Source organism: Haliaeetus albicilla, chromosome Z (assembly GCF_947461875.1).
Source record: "Haliaeetus albicilla chromosome Z, bHalAlb1.1, whole genome shotgun sequence".
Classification (NCBI taxonomy): Eukaryota; Metazoa; Chordata; class Aves; order Accipitriformes; family Accipitridae; genus Haliaeetus; species Haliaeetus albicilla.
The window spans coordinates 869,547-890,274 of NC_091516.1; the positions used below are offsets into that span (position 1 = coordinate 869,547).

At 37.1% G+C, this 20,728-nt stretch overlaps 1 protein-coding gene across 2 annotated transcripts in view; it reads left to right on the forward strand.

Annotated features, from left to right (window-relative positions):
* SLC1A3 (solute carrier family 1 member 3) overlaps positions 1-20,348 on the forward strand; it is a 69,959-nt gene extending 49,611 nt beyond the window's left edge. For both annotated transcript variants that reach the window (XM_069777683.1, XM_069777684.1), the window contains exons 5-10: positions 934-976; positions 10,029-10,324; positions 11,914-12,147; positions 14,760-14,954; positions 16,382-16,516; positions 17,780-20,348. In XM_069777683.1, coding sequence (XP_069633784.1) covers positions 934-976; positions 10,029-10,324; positions 11,914-12,147; positions 14,760-14,954; positions 16,382-16,516; positions 17,780-17,984 — 1,108 coding nt within the window. In that variant the 3' untranslated portion in view covers positions 17,985-20,348. The remainder of the gene's footprint in view (positions 1-933; positions 977-10,028; positions 10,325-11,913; positions 12,148-14,759; positions 14,955-16,381; positions 16,517-17,779) is intronic.
* The last annotated feature ends 380 nt before the right edge of the window (positions 20,349-20,728 follow it).

The following is a 20,728-nucleotide window of genomic DNA, read 5'->3' on the forward strand; positions in this document are numbered from 1 at the left end:
TGGATGGGAAATAAATTCCAGGAACAGGCAAGTAAAATGCTTGAAGTAGAGGGGCACAGATATAAAATCTTGTTTTCTCCTTGCTCAGAGTCTCTGCAATGCCTCTTTTATAGAGCTAATATGTCACAGATGTATTCCAGGGAGTAGGGAAGCTGAGGTTTTGAACTCGGGAGCTTTTCCACAGGTAAAGCCACCAAAATTTTGTGTTCCACTAACCCATTTGGAGAAGCCAGAGACATGGAGAAAGGCCTCCAAGAGTCATGCTGCCAGGAAGGGGGACTTCAGAAAGACCCATGAAGAGGTTTGCACTCAGATTCCTCAAGATTTATTCAGTTAGGCTGCTTCTAATTCCCTCAGAAATGTCACCATTCTGGAAAGCAAAGAAACAAACCCCCATATGTAACAAGTATACACACAAGTATATAATCATATAAGAATACTCAAACTTCAGAAATATTTATTTCTTAATCACAACAAGACTCTAAATCAAGTGATAACTATCACGATGTACTAGGCTATGTGACTGCAAACAATGTTTGAGAAGTACAAATGCATTAAATATTAATAACTTCTTTATTAATCTGGATTCAGAAAGCATTAATAAATGCAAAATTAAAAGTCAGCACTGACCCACAGAGCTTTGTTCATTTGGTAATTTAGCTAACATTCTGCTCCATAGCCAGACCTGATAAGCAATATTGGATACAGAGATTGCAATTGCCAGTATCTATCCAACGCTACTACATTTCGTCCTGATAAAGCTAACCAGGCTAATGCTATATGCAAAGCTCTACTCACTTTATACATAATTACATATTTGTCTTAGGATTCCTTTGAAAATTAGCTGGTCAATTCTTTTATTAGCTGTGCCGCTACTTAAGATATTACTAGAACCTTACTACTTCTCATGGTTTTTTTCCTTCTTTTTCACAGAAATATGTTCCCTCCAAATCTGGTGGAAGCTTGCTTTAAACAGGTAAAAATGTTTTGTTATTCCAACTAAAACATAACAAAGTAAGAAATTGAAATGTAATAGCATTTTCTTTAGGAATATCATATACTTGTACTTACAGCAGAAACAAATCTTATGTATGCTGCCAGCTGTCAAAAAACCCAAACCGAATTCATGCCTTGTTTTCAATCATATTACCTCAGTATTTGATATGAGAAGTGAATAAAACACCTGGCACAGCAAATCAGAAAATAAGCTTTTTCAAAATGTCAAATTCATAAGTCTACAGCAAGTTTCATTAAAGTCAATACAGAATTTACTTTTCATAAACAGTGTTATGTTAAATTGGAAGATACTGAGATACACACCATATGAACAAAGACTGGAAGATATTCAAGAATGTCATGTGAGAAATGTGCATAGGTTCGAAACAGCAGAAACAATTTTGTGGACATCAATTACAAAATCAAACTAGGGGACTTCCTGGCACCTATGGTAGGAGTGCATAGGAATGTTCTTTCTATATTGCTTCCCAAATTCCTCTGTCATTAGCCTGGTCTTAACCTTAACTGTTCTATGGAGAAAATAATAGTAACTAGTTACATTCCTTTTTTAAAAGGAGGACAGTATAGATTCAGTGAAACGTATAACATGTATTTCCATAATCTAATTGCTTCATATTGACCCCACAGACAATCTTGAACTGATAATATTTACCAGTTATTGTTGTAGCAATTAAAAAAAGCTGAAATCTGGAGCTCAAGAAGCAAGAGGATGAAGTAGAAACTTTCCAAAGTCCAGCTGAGTTACATCTTGCAGAAGAATTGAAAAGGAACAGTAACATTTTCTTTAGTTACATAAACAGAGACCAATAAAAAGCAATGACTTTCTAGATTAAAGATTTGGTCAAGATTAAAGATAAACTAGGCACAGGTCCAAAACCAACAAATGCTATGCCTCTGTTTTCAGCAAGGATGATGATGAACTCAGGACAGTGATGCAGAAGAGCGGTATGGAAAGACGAAAGTCTATCTCTAAACTAGAAACAAAATTCAAAGAATTTATTGTAATAAAGTCAGGGAATGATATCATCTTTATCGCAAAATGATGAAAGAATTAGGGCATGATGTTACAGATCTAGCAGCAAGTATTTTTAATAAATCTCTCAAGTTGGGAAGTTATTATCTATAATTGGGGAAAGTAATAATAGTGCCTTTTGAATTGCAGTTTCAAAAGGATTTGGGAATTGATTTAAGCAGCTAATAACCCATTAGCTTGATCTCAATTGTACGGAAGGATATAAGTACCTTGAAGCAAAGAGTAAAGACTTCATAATACATGAAAATGAAAAATACATTTAAAAAAAGATAAAGAATAACACAGGTTTCTGAAACATAGATTGTACCAGAATAACTTTCCACCTTTCTTCCACAAGACTGCTCTTTTTTTTTTTTTTTTTGGTGCCACAGAAGTGCAATGCATCTAATCTCTCTGGACTTTGTAAAACAAAGATTTTAATATGAGGGAAGTGAAATAGTTGAGCAGGGGATAGGATTATTGTAAGAACTGTAAAATTTGTGGAGATAGCCGTGGAAGATGCTGAAGGACTAAGCGTACCTTAATTGATATTTTTATGAATGACATTGCCATAAGATGCACATAATGAAATTTACAGATGACAAGAAAGTCCAAGCACTTCCTATCAAGATATCTAACAAATGCCAATAGTGGTATGTCCCTGGCACACTGTAATACTATAAAGTCACAACAACAAAGTGAATTGGCTCTTGCAGACATTGGCATGTTTGGTTATCTCCTTGTAGCTCTTTATCCCATGTGAAATAAACATTTAGAAATCAACAGTAATTTCTGCTTTGAGATGGGAAGTCATCATCAGAAAGAAAAAAAAATTAAAACCCCTCTAATTCAGCTCTAGGATATATTAGGTGTCATAACTCCAAGAGAGGAAATAAAGCCAGAGGAAAGTGACTGTCTGGAATACAGAGTATATTTGAGACATCACATTCATAGGAAGATTCAGGCAAAATGAGCACAATGGAGAGAGGAGTTGCTGGGATTATCAAAAGAACACAGTGTATAAAGCAAAAAGAAGCTTGATTTAAAAACTATTCAGGTACAAAAACCAAAGTGATAACAGACCTGTATAAGATTAAGAAAAATGTTTATACAAGAAGAAATGAAAGTCACTAGAACTGAATTAAAGTGGAAATTAGTGAGGTTTTTAACATTCATTACCTAAAAGATAAGGTCCTGGAAAAATCTTCAATTAGGAGTCATGGGAACAAACTATCTCATCAATTTTAAGATACAGCTTGAAAAATTCTCTTGATAAAGTATCCTACAGCATCAGGAAACTTGACTTAGTGACTATCAGTCCTAAATTTGTGTTCTTAATTAAAGATGTCCTGTAGATTCTGTTTACATTAAGTATATTGTATTTCTCATGTGCTTTACAGCTTAAAGGGATTTCAAAAAAATGGTTCAAAACCCAGGAAATATTTAATGGAAGTTTTTTCTGACATTCATCAACAGCTATGTTTACTGAAGCACCAGGATTTAAAATCTCTCATACTGATACTATTACCTTTTGAATCAGGTAGCAAAACCTAGATTTTTTAAGTATAAGTTATTTTGTTGTAGCAGATTTTTTAAACTAAAAACATTTTATGGAGCAACAAGTATATGTAAGATTCATAGGTATCCAGATGACTTTGTACACCTGACTCCATAACTTCCTTTTCAAAAGTTTACATCAGGTTTTTCATATGTTTCTCAGAATATTTGTGAAAAAGGATGATCCATCTGGCACTAATCTGGTTCTGTAACACTGTGTTTGCTGGCCCAGACACAAACCAGACTACTGCTTATAGTAGTCCACACTCAAAGCCTTAATACTGATCCACAGCTTTGCACACCTGGAAACCATCACTGGCATTTGCACTCCACATTCAGACCATATTTTTTGATATAATAGGCACTCACACTCTGTTTTACAGCATCCTTAGGCAGGTTTCTTTCCTGACAGAGGTCTGTGTTGGAACCCACTGGAAGGTTTTTTTTTCTTTCTCACCATGGCCAGCAGACAGGTCCTCTAATGACTGTGTTAGTACTCACAGCAAGTTTTGAACCTGTTACTTCCCCCATCAACAACAAGAACTTCCCAAAGCAGCTCCATTAACACACAGGACCAACCATCATTTCCAGAGTTTTTAACCTCAAAAGAACAACTATTACTCAAATTTTGTAAAACCAAGACATGGAAAATTGTACTTTTCTTTGCATAATTAATTTTAGTGAAGTAAAGTTAGTTTTCTGGATGTGGAAATGCTCTCCTGCAAGATGAAATGGAGCTGTATGAAGAGGGTAACCAAGGTGGAAGGGGCTTCTAGATGGAATTGCAAAAGCTTTTGTAGTATTGCTGCTGGAAGACGAAGAGTCAGGAAGTAAGACTGAGACTTTAGGCCTTATTTAGGAAGGATCTTCCTAAATTTCCTACTGTTCTTCATTCAGTCTAATGGTTCTTTGGACTGCCTTTCCTGTTCTTCTTTCCCAGCAAGTCTGCGAGGCAAACAAAGCTGCCTCCTCTTGCTTCTTCTTCTCCTGGTCCTCCTTTCTTTGCACATTTTCTTCCCCAGAAACAGGAAGAGAGGTGGAACAAAATGCCCCTTCCCCTCCAGAAAGGAACCCCCCCATTGTGGATCCCAGAAGCTAGGAGGAGTCCCTGTAGGAGAGAAAGAGAGCCCACAGAAAAGCTAAGGAAATCCTTTCATTCAAACCTTTCAGCCGAGAATTGGCAGAACCATTTCAGTGTTAGCTCGTGGCTTTCAGGCCCATGCCCCAGGAAAGTCTACAGGGACAAGGGGCCACCCTTGCCTAGCAGGTCAAGTTAAGAATAATCTGGAAAATGTTGGGCTTTAGCTTAACTCTGTTCTTCATGAGTGACTCCCACTCTCCCTGCGAAAGACCAAAGTCCTGTTGACAACCTGTCTCTATCAGGACCTCCAATTAAATCAGTGGCAGATGGGGATCACTGGAAACAGCAGATTGTTAATCCGAACAGCATACTTTCTGTTGTTGGTTATTTCCATATGACGTATGTTGCTACCTTCACTATGTACTGATCATTTGGGGGCTTTTGTGATTTTTATCAGTAACAGTAGACTCTGAAAGACTGCACCTAGATAAATATTCCACATTTAGTTAAAACTAGATTACTTCGTTCAAAATTTTCTCTAAACCTCTATATTCACCCCAAGTTCAGGGATAGCTAAAGAAATCTTTGGATTTATCGTTCAGCTCTGGCCATTATCTCTTCACTTCTCTTTCTTTGCTAAATTCAAAAATGCTATCTAGCCTGGGGCTGAGCAGTCACAAGTAGTCTGCTTGTTAAGCAGATACTGCTTTTTAACTGCTTGTTCTTTGTGCTGTGCTCTGGGGATATCTCAAAAGACAAAAGAAACATAGGTGAACTTGGGAAATCAAGAGAAACAGAATCAATTTAATGATTTGGGGAGGGTTATTCTGTTCTGAATAGGTGGAATTTGATGCCAGCTGAAGCTTAAAGAACTAGAAAGGTGCATCTGATAACTGCATTTACAGAATCATAGAATCATAGAATCGTTTAGGTTGGAAAATACCTTCAAGATCATTGAGTCCAACCGTCAACCCAACACCACCATGCCCACTAAACCATGTCCTGAAGTGCCTTGTCTATGCACTTTTTGAACACCTCCACGGATGGTGACTCAACCACTTCCCTGGGCAGCCTGTTCCAATGCCTGACAACCCTTTCAATAAAGAAATTTTTTCTAATATCCAATCTAATGTCTTCTGAGCTATTTTTAATCAAAAATTCTTTTCTGAACTCCTTCTTATCAAGGGTATTGGAAGTGTTAATCACACATCCAGACATGAATACTAACTAATATATGCTGTCTAGTCCTCATGATAATTTTGGGTAGTTAAGATATATTTTAACCTATGTCATCAGCTCTTCTGCAGACAAATTAGATGCTTTCACACATGTCCATATGGAAAGGAAAGAAAAAATTAATTAGGAAGATGGGATATCACTGCCTTATTTTCATTTCTTTTCATTTTTTTTAGGCTTGCATTTAAGCAAACTTGTTGCTTTTAAAGTCATCATTCAGTAAAAACTACATAATCACACAGGCTTAGCACAGACAGTGCTAATAATACTGTCTCAGAGTACTGATAGTAAATTATGAGTTTTCAGAGCAGTTACCCATGCAATTACCTTCTCTACAAGTTAACCACTGGAATGTGCTACTGCTGTGTTTCAATGCTGCTTCTTAAAAGGTCATGCAATATATTCAAGTCAAATGACTGTGGGTATCTTGTACCACTAATGAAAACAAAATAATAATAAAAGTATGAACTAATTCATTACACTATGCAATAAAGTAATTATATTGTCTATTTCATAAAGAGCTAACTTAATTAAAATTCATTTTTAAGTTTTTCATTAGCACAGTGTCTTGTAAAAAATCCAGAAATGCCATTATTTTTACATTTTACTTGCATATAAGGTTGTTCATAGAAAGCTATTCGTATTAATATGTTCCAAATAATATCTACCTTGCTCCTAATTTGTTCTCTATACATGAACTTAAGGAAAAATTATGACTATTTTGCATCTAACATCTTACCAGGCAAAAATACCTCTGCCTGGAGACAAAATGCATCAAACATCCTCAGAAATGACAGCACCTCTGTGATGTTGTCTAGCCCATTACAGATGAGCAGTGTAGGTATGTAGACTTCTAGTAAAACATAACTAGCTCTTCTGAGACCCTTAAGCCTACAATCTGTTACATGACCAGTTTTTCTTTGCCTAGTTTCTTCCATTACTGAATGTTGCAAAAGAACGAGGATTTGCAGAATCACAGTGGGATATTAAAATGTCAGTTTGAGCGACATGAACAGCTGATAACTTTGATTCCCATCAAGATAGAGATCTGCCTGAAAGTAGGAATCTCACAAAAGCTCACAAAATGATCTATCACCAATTTCTTTGCAGAGCAGTAATAGTCAACTTTGCTATTACCTCATCTATTTCAAAATCTTTGACATTTTCTATCATCTTGAAGGTGGTCTTTCATCCTGTCACTTCCTACAAACAGTTGGCTTTTTCACCATTCCACACACAAAATACAATCTTGTATTTTGCCTTTAGTGCCATCTGAAAAAGCACTAACAAGAATAAAACGCAACCTATACTTTTTCCTTAGTGGGTATCTCCTTTACATTTTCCATATTTCGTTTTCCTTAATTTCTTTTGCTTCACTAGGAGCCTTCTCATGACTTTTGATAGACAACATTGGGCATAAGTAGACAGCCACAGCCACAAGACTTACCCTTAACTTCATTTAGCAACGGTGAAAGAAAGGTTAGTTCAAGTGACTGTCCAAGAGCAAATAAAGCTGCTCTGATTCCTGTCACTCAGATTCCCATTTTGAATCTCACTCTAAATAAACCGTTTCTCCATTGCTCTGGAATGGGTTCTAGAAAGACTATCCTTCCTAGTAACATTCCTGAACACTTAAGTCTGGCCAACAGGGTAAGTCAACAGATAAGATCTACATCTCCCTGTACCAGTGTAGTAGCTGAAATGGAAATAGACTTTGCTAAGTGAAGTCCTAAAATCCATATTATACCCCTAAAGAGACTTAACTAATAAAGAACTAAGGGCATCTTCCTGCTGGGACAGAATTCCAGAATCAGCACAAAGGAGAAGGAATATGCTTATTACAACCTAAAACGACTTCTAACTGGGGTTTTTAAAGGCAGGAAACTTCATGTGATTGTGCATTCTCCCCTGTAAATGCTCAACTTCTTCTCAGTCCCCTGCCATAATTTTTGAGCCCAATAGCCAATTCCAACCTAATCTGACATGAAAGGGGCAATTCTCAGGCAAAGTGAGACTGTGCTGGCACTGAAAGAAAAGCAGTTTATGACTTAGCTCATGGCCTGTTCCAACAGGCAGCAGTCAGCCAGCCAGGCAGCACACATCTCACACCGACTGACAGCCGCCTCACGTGCGGCTTTTGACCTAGCCAAATAGGTAGGAATGAGAGGAGGACCTGAGGGTAATGGAGGAGAACCAGAGCAAGGTCAGTTATGGTCTGTCTAGGGAAAATAGGAAGCAAATAAGAAACTTGGTAGGAAATTAGGCTTTAATTCCAGTCCTCATTAAACAGCTTGCTTTTTTAAGTTTGTCTAATCTCTGTGCCCACAAGTCCAACATAACTACACCCTTCAGATATTTGCATTAAGGAATTTTTACCTACTTTTTTTCTTACTGAAAAACAGTAGTAAAAATATACATATAACATAAGTGTTATAACTGTACACATTAAAAAAAAAATTAGAAGTGTTTCATGTACAATGCTAGGCAGTATTTTATCATTCCTGTCAGGACTGAATTAAGAACCCCTTAGTGAGAATTTCTAGACAATTTCCATTTCCACTCTAATACCTCTCTGTCACTTAAAGAGGCAATCCCATCCCTCCTTCTCCAGCTGTGTAGGTACAGTCTTGGTGTTTTGCCCTGTCTGGCATTCACCCGTCAGTGAGATGATTCATCTCCATAGCCTTTACCCAAAAATGACCACTTTTTTTGCTTGGTAAGTTTTTTTCCAATTTAAAAAGTAGAACTGGCTTACTGAGAGATCAAACTAGACCTAACACAGGGGACAAATTTTCACAGGTTGGATGTGAGTGGGTGAGGGAGTGGAACTGGGCTTTTCTGTGTCAGCCAACTGTTCAAACAGCTCAGCTGTCTCCTCTAACCACAGCCCAAATCTTAAAACATTTTAGCAAATTTCATTTAAAACTCAAGAATTCTGACCTCCATGGAAATTTGTTCTGCTACATCTTATTCAGAAACTTTCTATAAATCTCCTGTAAGCAAGTTTTATCTGAAATTCTGAAAGACTTAAAATCTTCAGGGGGATACAGCAAATATGTGGAAGGTGTGCATAAAACCATTCAGGTGTGGAAAATAACAGAAAATTAGGTAAGTGTAGATAGATACCGATATTCAGGTTTCCCATCTTAGTCATAAGTACTCCATTTCACTCAAATACTTTTGGAGTATGCAACAGTCTCCAGATAATACTAATAATACTACAGTGCCCGGACTTAATACTTATCTTTTATTTGCAAGCCCAAAGGAATAAAAATCCAAAGTTGCTGAATAACCTTCACACCAGCATCCCATGGCTTTAATAGGGTATTTAGAATCCTGAGATATATTAGAAACATTTTATTAGTGATATTTAGTTTTCTTTGTGTTCAACAGAATTTAATCAGGACAGGGCTGCAGGGCTTTTTGAGCCCAGACAAAAATATTTGTAATGCATATTTCTCTCTAGAAAAGCATTAGGTGGTAAAGACTGGTTTTCAAAGTAGACGTTTAGGGTCACATTGAGATTTTGAAATTGATTTGCCCATTCCATGATGGAACCATTTAATGTAGACCCCTTTTCTTAATTAAGAAAAGTGGTGATCTATTACTGCGAAGCATAGAAAACTAATGGCTTTGCCATAGCTAAGGAAAAAAGAGGTATGTTATATTTAAGTTACGTTCAGTCTAATTTTTTTAATTCAAAAAGATGAAAAAGTAAGGAAACTCCAGAGAACATGAAAATATTTTCACTAGCCAAAAAAGACCTATTTATTTGACAGTTGGAAATATGTTGCTGGGAAAAACAACAATGTATAAAAATGCAAACTAAGAATCATAGTTTTGTCACAAAATTCATAAGCATGACAAATCTGTGTCTTTGATTTTGATATATTTATGAGAAAGTGAGTTCTGAAGCTAAAGGTGAAGATTTAGTTCTTGAAGTTAATGTGTATTTTTGTTGCATTCAGGAAAGCCAGGTTTTCGTCACAGTACATTTTACCAACAAATATTACACAAAGAATTCAAATGCCCTACAATAGTAATTAATAATTTAATGTGTGATTTTCACCTTTGTTTGCTATAATTCACAGAATTCCTATCTTTGTTTTATTTTCATTTCAACAGTTCAAAACTAACTATGAAAAGAGAATGTTTAAAGTAGATATTCCATCCAATGACACATCCACAGTGGCTGCCATAGTAAGCAATGTGTCAGAAGCAGTGGAAACCCTCATGCAAATGAAAGAGGAAATAGTTCCTGTTCCAGGTTCTGTAAATGGAGTGAATGCCCTTGGCTTGGTGGTCTTCTCAATAAGCTTTGGCCTGGTGATTGGAAGCATGAAGGAGCAAGGTCAGGCGTTAAAAGACTTCTTTGATAGCCTTAATGAAGCTATCATGAGATTGGTAGCTCTAATCATGTGGTAAGTGCCTCTTTGATAAATTCCATTTTAAGCTACTAACAATATTTTTTCATTACAATCAGGCACTGGATAGCAAGATTCTGTTTGGCAGGAAGTCAAACAATAAGGCCTTACCCACCTTGTGACTTTTTTCATAAATTAACCCAAGAACTGTAACTCTGTATGTCAATAATTTGCCCAAACATACTTGCTCTTTCAGTGTGTTTAGCTTTTGACAGGAGAAAAATCAGGGTCTATGGCAGAACTTGCTATGCTTATACAGAGCCATTCTATGTCTTCATAAAGATAGCAATCATAACAATATGCTATCAAAGTTTCCTTATATCTTAATCTAACTGCACTAAAGGAAACTGGCAAACCTCTCCCATAATCTTATTTCTATGCAGCAAGACTGTGTTTTCACTAGTTTCCAACACAACTGGTTCCTGCAGTTGTGTAGTGTGTATACATATGTCCTTGCATTTGAGCTGCAGTTGCACATACACAGAATTTTCCTGCTTTCTTTATTGTGTTCAGTAGGTAAATAAAACCAATAGGTTTTCCCTCAAACTTCAGGTATGAAGACTTTTCAGCAATGAAGATTCATTATTTGTCAGGTAGAAGGTTAATTATGAAAGAAATTGTGTCTTGTTGCCTTCTTTACTACAGAAGACAAACAAACAAACAAATCAACACCAAAAGCCTATCCAAAAACACACACCTATATGTTGCAGTACTAGATACAAAACTAAAAATAAGTGTATTTTTCCCAGTAACCAAAATTCTGATGATAAAGCAGTGGATAAGGATTGTTACTTCTGAGAAATTTCTACATGGATTTGATGGCTTAAAGTGCAGTGGAGATATACTGGATAAATTTTGTTCTGTGGTAACTTAGTGTGAAAAGACAAGTGGACATTTATAGAAATTAGGCTGCACCAGAAGTCCCGCTGCAGCAGAATTATGTTAGAGTTTTATGCTCAGCACTAGCTCTTTCTTCATTTGCAGCGGTGCTTACCGATAGGAAAAAGCCGATCATACCACCTCTGCTGCTGCCCCACAATGCAGCTAACCTCTGTCATACAGGTGGCTTCATGCTAAAGTATTTATCCAGTGCCCCACTGGATAAAATGGGCCATGGCCAGAAGCAGCTTGAAATCATTGGAAATTATCAGCCTTCTCTCTGGGTTCATTCCCCAGCAACATGGGAAACAGCACTGGTAAGATAATAGAGCTGGGTACTTGGCACAGTCCACAGCTATGTCAGTTGAGCCTTCATTCATACAGATAGAATTGTAACAGAATTGACTAAACTAGCTTTTAAATGACACTTGAATTCCAAAGGGAGCTCATCTCCCTACATGTCTGAAAGGCATGCTATACATCCTTAACAGATCCTGAATCCGATGGCGCCCATCAGCAACATACACTGCTGTGGTTTGAACTGTTAAGAGTTAAAGTGTTGAACCCTTGAGCTGCTTCTGAATAATTACAGTCATCCTAATGGTGAAATCCTACATTCATGCATGCATATAAACAGAAAAGGTATGGATGGGGGAGTGAATTTCTGCTTTGTTCAGTACAATACTGATATGATTTCTTATTTGCAGGTATGCTCCACTTGGAATCCTTTTCTTGATTGCTGGAAAAATTGTTGAGATGGAAGATATGGGTGTGATCGGTGGTCAGCTTGCCATGTATACTGTAACAGTTATCATCGGTTTGCTAATTCATGCTGTCATTGTCCTACCTCTTCTCTACTTCCTGATCACTCGTAAGAACCCTTGGGTATTTATTGGAGGCTTAATCCAGGCATTAGTCACAGCTTTGGGAACATCTTCCAGGTATAATACAATATTTTAAGGCCATACTTTTTTTATAATATTACTGGTTTGAGAAACAAATTTGCCTCATGTAATTGGTTAACTCTGTATGCAAGTATTCACTTGGGCACTTTATTTCAGTTCCGCTGCTCTCCAACAGAGATAATTATCATTATATTGACTTGAACTCTGTTTTCTATAAGAATCCCTGAACAGAGATGAAATGAATCTGTTTGGTGATGCAGAGTGTATGGCTGGAACCCTTGTGGCTTTGGTTACCCTTGGTGTTTGAGTTTTTTAAGTAGTTTGTAATGGCTTACTGGTAAAGAATGCAGCTGGCAAAGGATATGCATGACAAAATGGAGCAGCAACAGGGAAGTTCAGAGAGGATTCTGAGAGAGCTTGAGAGTCCTTATTGGCAGCTGATGTTCTGTGCTCAAAATCCTGATAGCCAGTGATGGATATACAACGTGCACCAGAAATGCCACTTTTGCTCTTTGTTGTTGAAGTTATAGGTACATCATATGAATAAAAAACCTGTTTTAATCTATGATGAAACATTATTGTAATTAAATATACATTTCTATACCATATGACTTTGCATAAAACACCTTTCATTTTAATAGATTTTAAAATTGTCTCCTAAAGACAAATGTTTTAAGTCAGACATTCTATATTACTAAATTCAAGTCTCTGGTGTTTGGGATTATTTTGAAGATCTGGATGAGAAGCTATTGTGACCATTACTGTAGAATCTAGTTAAGTTTTGTATCACTGAAAAAGCTTTTGAGGGCTTAGAAAAATTATGACAGTATGTTAATGGGTAGAGAGGAACAATTACTAATTTCACATTTGACATTTGGATGTCGATCCTTGCAAGTTTCTGTAATGCCTAAAAGGGAATTTGATTAATAATGATTTTTAAAAGAAGATAATGAAACTAATGCCAGTCAATATAGTTTAAGAGAAAATAAAATGAAGCTACAACTCCGGTGGGTAACAGTCATACTGTTAAGAGGGTATATTCCAGCTTCTGTAAGACATTCCACTTGGCACTGCTCAAGATTCTCAGTAAGAACCTAGACTGATGTAAGAGACCATACTATACTGTGAGTGTATTTAATAGCTATTTAAAATTGACTGTCATCAAAGAGATTTTCCCAGCACAATCATCCACAGCCCTTCTTTATTTTACATTTTAGTAGTATTTTATTTTGTCAATATTAGTAAAGTTCTCAAAGACATGAAAGTCTGTTAAGTAGTTAGCAATGAAGAGGTCACTGAGACAGAGTAATCTCAATTGCTGGGTCTTGAAAAACCTCTTTACTTTGGTGTAATCAGATGTAGCTACACATTTTTTAAGAACAAAGAGCCCAGGCAGCTCTTATAAAATGGCCACCTTACCCTTCCTTCTGAGACAGTGTCTCTGGAAAGGAACTTGGCATCATGTGGGCTGAATGGGCACTCCTGTAGCCTATGAAGCCAAAATGCTCAGTTGGGTTGGTCTTTAAATGAAATTTCCTTTCATATCATATTTGGATGTGGCAGCAGGGGAACAAGATTAAGTGGCATACAGGGCCTGGCTGGGACAGAGTTAACTTTCTTTGTAGCAGCTTGTATGGTGCCATGTTTTAGATTTGTGACCAAAACAACACTGATCACACACTGGTGTTCTAGCTATCACCGAACAGTATTTGCACGGTGTTAAGGCCTTCTCTGTTTCTCACTCTGCCCCCACGGTGAGTAGATTGAGGGGTGTGCAATAGGTTGGGAGGGCACACAACCAGGCAGAGGACCCAAACTGACCAAAGAGATATTCCATGCCACATACATCATGCTCAGCAATACAAAGGGAAAATGGGATTTTAGGGAGGCTAGCCATCTTTGACTCAGAAACTGGCTGGGCACTGGTCTACCTGTGGGTGGGAGGTAGTGAGTGATTGCTTTAACATCACTTGTTTTGTTTTCTTTCTCTCTTCTTCCACTTACGCTTCACTTATTAAACCTTTTTTTTTTTTTTAATCTCAACCCCTGCGTTTTCTTGCTTTTACTGTTCCTTTCCTCTTTGCCTGTCCCACTCAAGGTGTGGGGGCAAGTAAGCAAGTGGCTGTGTGGTGCTTAGCTGCCTACTGGTGTTAACGCACAAGTGGTAAAGTAATGTAACTATCCATCAAAATGCCCTTTCCAGGGGAACCAGCAAATAAGAGAAAACATGCTGTTTACTGAAGGCTTGAATAGCCTAATTCGTATAACTTCAGGAAAACAATGCTTAGGGATGATTCAATCATAACTTCAAGACATAAAAAATGTCAAGCAGGGATTTTTAAATAGATTCGTCTGCCTAGCAGAAGAATCTCGTAACAAAATAATGAAGTTAGACACATTCAGACTAGGGACTACATAGAGCGTGACAGTAATTAACCATTGGAAAAAGTTTCCAAGAGCATTATGAGGTACTCCATCATTAGAAGTGTTTAAATTCAGCCTTTGCATTTTTTAAAAAAATATTTTGCTACATCACATAAAAATTAAGACAGACAGAATAATGTCTCTTGTCATCACAAGGCATGACACTTTTCATTCCATCTTTGTAGAATTTATATCATGTATTACATTCTTTCTTTTTGTTTCAGCTCGGCAACACTACCTGTTACGTTTAAGTGTCTAGAAGAAATAAATGGAGTGGACAAACGAGTTACAAGATTTGTACTGCCAGTTGGTGCTACAATTAATATGGATGGAACTGCTTTATATGAGGCTTTGGCTGCAATTTTCATTGCACAAGTTAACAACTTTGATCTGAACTTTGGGCAGATTATCACAATCAGGTACAGAAGCCATTATTACCTACATCTAATAAAAGCACCTTTGCAATGACTCCTTCTTGCTGTTATATGCAGGATTAAACAAGAGTGTCTAAAGCTAAAAACAAGAACTGCTACAGTAGCTGAATAACTGTAATGATTTACATCTTCTCCACAAAAGAGCCCCCCCAGTACATATTGTCCATTAGGTAAACCTTTAAAAAACTGTAACATGACATACTTATCACTGCACTTATTAAAGTCAATAAGAACATTTTTTAATGACTTTTAAATTTTCTTTCTTAAGAACTCATGCGGCTGTTGGGAGCTATAGGCTTACAATCAATACCAGGTAAAAAGCAGTAGCAGAAAAGTGTCACAGTGCTAAAGCTAGGAGAGGTAGTGTTTTCCTAGTCCTGATGGTCTCAGGATACAAATAGAGCAAGCTGTGTAAGGAGCAGGTAATACCTTTTATTACACCAGCTGATAGAGGTGGAGAAGATAGGTATGTTTTCAAGCACACAAGCCTTCATGTTTGAAATGGAACAGCAAACAACCCACTGAGTAGCACTTGATGATAACTGATCTGCATTAATTTCCTTATGTTAATCAAACAGTTTAAGAGATAAGGGTGATGGGTACATGTGCAGAAGAAAGAAGGTCAGCAAGGGGAGAGAGGGACACTGTAGGACAGACACTTATTTATCACGCAGGAACACTGGAAGTTCAGATATAGTGCACAGGGAACGTAGAAGATTTTCAAGGAGAAGTGACTCTCTCTATATAAACCGCCAGCTTAATTCAATATTCATCAAGAGAGGGCAAAACTCTGCCTTCACACTCCGAGGCAATAGTTTCATGTTCATTAGTACTAGAGCTGCTCCCTGCCAAATCACCTGACAAAACAAATTCTTCCTAAACCAGGTGTGAACAAGCATATTTCTATCAAGTTACTAGACTGTATGACTCAGCGTTTCTGGCAGCTTTCTCTTTTCTGATGGCAGAATGCCAACTGCTGGAGGACAGATGCTTCACCTGGCATGAAGTTATAGTGAGATGGACAGAGAATAAAAATTCTTGCATTAGATCTGCCAGGACAAAATTACCTCCTCAGCTTTTCTTTTAACATGTTTGAGCTCGTGGAGTGAGTTTGTTCAATGGGTGTGGGCGTGTAGCCGTGTTTTTGTCTGGCCCTTAGCATCTAGTAGGGGATTTACAACCTAACAAAATCATATTTCAAGGGTTCCGATAAAGGTTTAGTGTAAACATTTTGGATTAAGATCCACACTCCCCTGAAGCTATGCAGTGTTAAGATAAGGGGCTGGCCTCATCTTTTTATTTACTACTGATCAAATGCATTCTTGCTTCAAACCTGGTTTTAATGTTTGCCAGACGATAAGGAGAGTTTATTACGGAAGTCAATTAATTGCTCTTGCCATCTCTTTGCACAGCATCACAGCTACAGCTGCCAGTATTGGGGCTGCAGGCATTCCTCAAGCTGGACTGGTCACCATGGTCATTGTGCTTACATCAGTAGGTTTGCCTACAGATGATATCACTCTTATTATTGCAGTGGACTGGTTCTTGTAAGTATTTTTATGGAGTCACTAAGGGCTTAGACCATATTTAGAAGTGCAATAGCCAGGGACATTCTGGCAATATCGCAGTCAGTGGTGTACTTCTTTTGCTGTGGAAGGCAGTTGGAAGGAAGTGTTAAAAAGAATCACTATTTCTTGTGATTAAGGTATTTTCTTAGAGCAGATGGTGAGGGGTGTTACTTAATGATGGTTCCTCTTGCATGTGAAAGGGTTACTTAGAAACCTGGATCCTTAGGGTACTAAGAAAAATTACAGACACACTGTAATTAAATCAGCAAAGAATTGCTTTAGTCTTCTATTTTTTGTAGGATGGCAATGAAAACCTTTCCATTAATCAGGGTCAGAGCTGGTTCAGATCTGACTCACGTTGGAGGCCTGCTATCTAATCTGGGAAAGGTTCATACGCCTACCCCATGGACACAGAAATGAAAAACAGTTGTGTAACTCTTTTATCCAGCTACCACAATGTATTGCCCCTCAGTTTTTCCATGCCTCTGCCTGTAGAAGACTGACACCTGTAGGCATATAGGGAAATTCCTTAGGTCCAGGAGCTAGATCAAGACAGGTTTCCTCCCACCTCTATTTCATCTAATGCCTATTAGTTATAGTTTCCAGAGGGTTTTACCCTTCAGTCTTCTCAAGTGATCCCTGCAAGAAGTTGGCTGTGTTGTTATGAGAACATAATGTCTTCAAATGATTATCTAACCACATGCCCACAGCCTTATGTAGGTGGATGCCTATCGAGTAACAGTGCCAGTCACTCCTCATCAAGCTGCCTTCTACATCTTTTGGGCAGAGCCCGCTGAAGAGGGCTGAATTGTTGTAGCTTAATTTGAATTATTTCAGCACAATTCTACCCTAAATTACTGACTGTAGTTTACAGTCATGACAGAAATGACCCTAACAAGGTAGATTCTCATTGGCTTACATGTTCAGAGGATATAAACTCAAACCACCAGTGTAGAGAAATCCCTCCAAGAAGCATCTGCTATGTGCTCCCTTTGTTGTCCTCATCACACAACTGTTTCTTGCTGTGAAGTTGCCAAGAGTATTAACAAATTTTGTGACTCTAAGTCCTAGTATATTTGTTAATTTCTGTAGAAGAAATCATGGCATTAACTGTTCAGATAAATGAATGTATACAAAATAGCTGAATCATCTAGTAGATTTTTAAAGGCCATTTTAACAGCTAGTCTGCATGCTTCCCTGAACAAGTGGTGAAATCAAGGCTGACTTACTGTTTCTCCTTAGGGATCGTCTCCGTACCACTACCAATGTCTTGGGAGACTCCATTGGAGCAGGAATTGTTGAACATTTATCACGGCATGAGCTGAAGAACAGGGATGCTGAAATGGGTAATTCTGTGATAGAGGAGAATGAAATGAAGAAACCATACCAACTGATCTCACAAGAAAATGAGAGTGAGAAACCATTAGATAGTGAAACCAAGATGTAGGGTGAAGAAAGCATGAGTCCAACACAAGTGTGGAAAACACACACTTTTTCCAGCCATTAATATCTTGCATTCACCAAGTTCACTTATTCCTTGATTTTTCCCTTTATGCTAGCACTGGAAAGAGTTAATGAAAATATATTCCAAACGAGCAGTGATCACAGTATATGTTGGCTTCCCACTTAGAAAAAATTAACAGGCCACAGTACTGGTCCTGCTACACATGTGCTAACTGAGGACAAAAAAAGAGAGATTCTCAAACAAAAACAAAAATCAGTGTATATGTTACTCAGTCCTGTGAACCTATTCTTTTTTTTGGGGGGGGGGTTTGTGTGTGTGTGAACTGGAAGGTAAAACAGATAACAGAGCCTGAAAATGGTTTTATTTTTTTAAATACCTGTTGCAAATTTCCTAACTTCTATAAACACACAATCAATACTTCTACCTTGATAACTGCATCCAGCTAAATTAATTAACAGGATTTTTAGGTTTTTATCTGATTTTTTTCTCTAGTGTTATATCGTTGTTCAAATACTAGCAGGACAATAAAGAGAAAGACATTAATTAAAAGGATAAAAAGGGGGAAAACATAAATAAAGAAAAAATACCCCAAATTAGCACTTTTATCAGCTGAGTTGAAATATTTCTAAGAAAGTTATTTTATCTAGACAGTTTTTCACATTAGCCTCAGCTGATATTGAAAAAAACTTAGCCTAGTCAGCTCCCACTGACTTGCAAATATTTACGTATGTATGTATGTACCTCCAATCTGGATTTGCCGCCTTAATTTCAACATCAAAACCCAGTTGAACAATTTATGTGTGTCAGTGTTCGTAGGAGCAAGGCCCTAGGCTGTATTGACTCTGGGGCAGAAAATGTGTCTTCATCTCTGTTTGGAAAAAAAACCATAGCATGCTCTGGGTATGCCAGTTATCTACTTAATAAGCAATAATAAGAATAGAAGGCAGCACCAGCTTTCTGCAGAAGGTGCAGAAGGGTGAGATGCTCAAATCCTAAAGGGACTGGATTCTAAACCTGAATCCCTGGGTTTTTCTGATTAGAAACCTCCCAAATGCTTGGTCATCCCACTGATAAGTTATAGAGCTATTAGCTGGATTTACAATTTTCAATCTGGAGAAGAATGCTCCCTATCTCAATATGAAATTTCAAAATCCTTGTGTGTTTATCAGTAGCATCTCAAAAAGAAAAAAATAACACTTTAGAAAGTAAAACTAATGGGTGCTTTTTTACTTTTTACTAGGAAAAATATATAAATTGCAAAATAGTAAATATTATAATAAATGTTGAAATTTTAATTAGAAAGGATTTTAAAGCGCAATATTGTAGGTTTCTTCCAGGGAATTTGTAAGGAAAGAATGAAAAAAGGGAGACAATGCACTTGTAATCCTGTGGCATTATTTGTTCATTTCAAGATTATTCCCTGATGAAGCCCTTTTCTAGAAATATAAATTATGTATTTTTAATTTGTTTATTATTACAGAGGTTAAACTGGAAACTTTTATAAAGTAGTTACAGCTGAGGCAACAAAAAAAATTAATCAACAGGCACAATAGTGTTGAGTGATCCTTTTTATTAAAATGTTTGGTTGTCTTCTTTCTCCATCTCCCTACCAAAAAATTCTGATGAATGAAGGATTCTCTTGCAATGTCCCAGCTGCCACTCAAAAACCATTCTGTATGTTGCTTCTGTCACTAGAAAATATAAATATGGTGTACAAGTAACTGTAGTGAAAAAGTCAGCATGCTGGTTGAAGGCAAATCTTTTCCCAGGCAAGACTGGTTTTTTAGGACTGAAAACTCTGCCCCATCTTCTCCAGCTCAGTAACCCAGACAATACAAGCAGGAACTCTCCAGTGAATGAAATGAGCAGGGTTTAATACAAAGTATTGAGCAGTCAAACCAACAAAGCTCTAAATGAATCTCTGACTGAAAGAAAACAAATATGGGGGATTTTTTGCTAACAGAATGCAAATCTAGGATACAGACAGGCATTTTTTGATATGTAATTAGAGATATTTTTATATAGATACTGTATTCAGAATGTGTGTATAAACATTAACTGTAGATTTTATGGTGTAACAATTTAATTTTCTGTTAAGATTTTGTTTGGAAATACATTGCAAAGACAATGTAAATGGCTGTCTTTCTATGACATCAGCTGAGAAAAATGAATTGTGTCACAAAGAATGTGATCTTTTTTTATACTAACTTTGTTTCTTATGGAAATCAGGTATTATAGAAAGATTCCCTTCCCCATCCCTCACTGGTTCTGCATTGGTATGCACCCGGAGTGGATTGAGAAACATTACTTTGTAGATGTATTTTCAATAAAAATAGTTTTACATTACTGCTTTTTTTGTGATTTAGAATTTCTTTCAAAGGCTCTGTAACAGAAGCTTCACACAAACTTAGAGCTGACACTCATAATATGGGATTTCAGGAATTCCAGGCCATTTCATACAGCAGGGCTTTGATATAGCAGGGCTTCCTCTCTTCAAATACCTGCTTACAGTTTCGTGATCAAAAATAAATAAGCAAAGGAGGGGAAGGAGGAACATTAAAAATAAAAAGGACCAATGTTCATCCTACTTAAGTTCATTCAAATTCAAGTATATAAATTCATATTGACATCTGCAAAATGCTAAAAAAGTATTTACATTTTCATTGATTCAGCTACTGCAAAGCTACCAGTTCATTTTGGATCTATAATTAGATGGTCCAAAACCC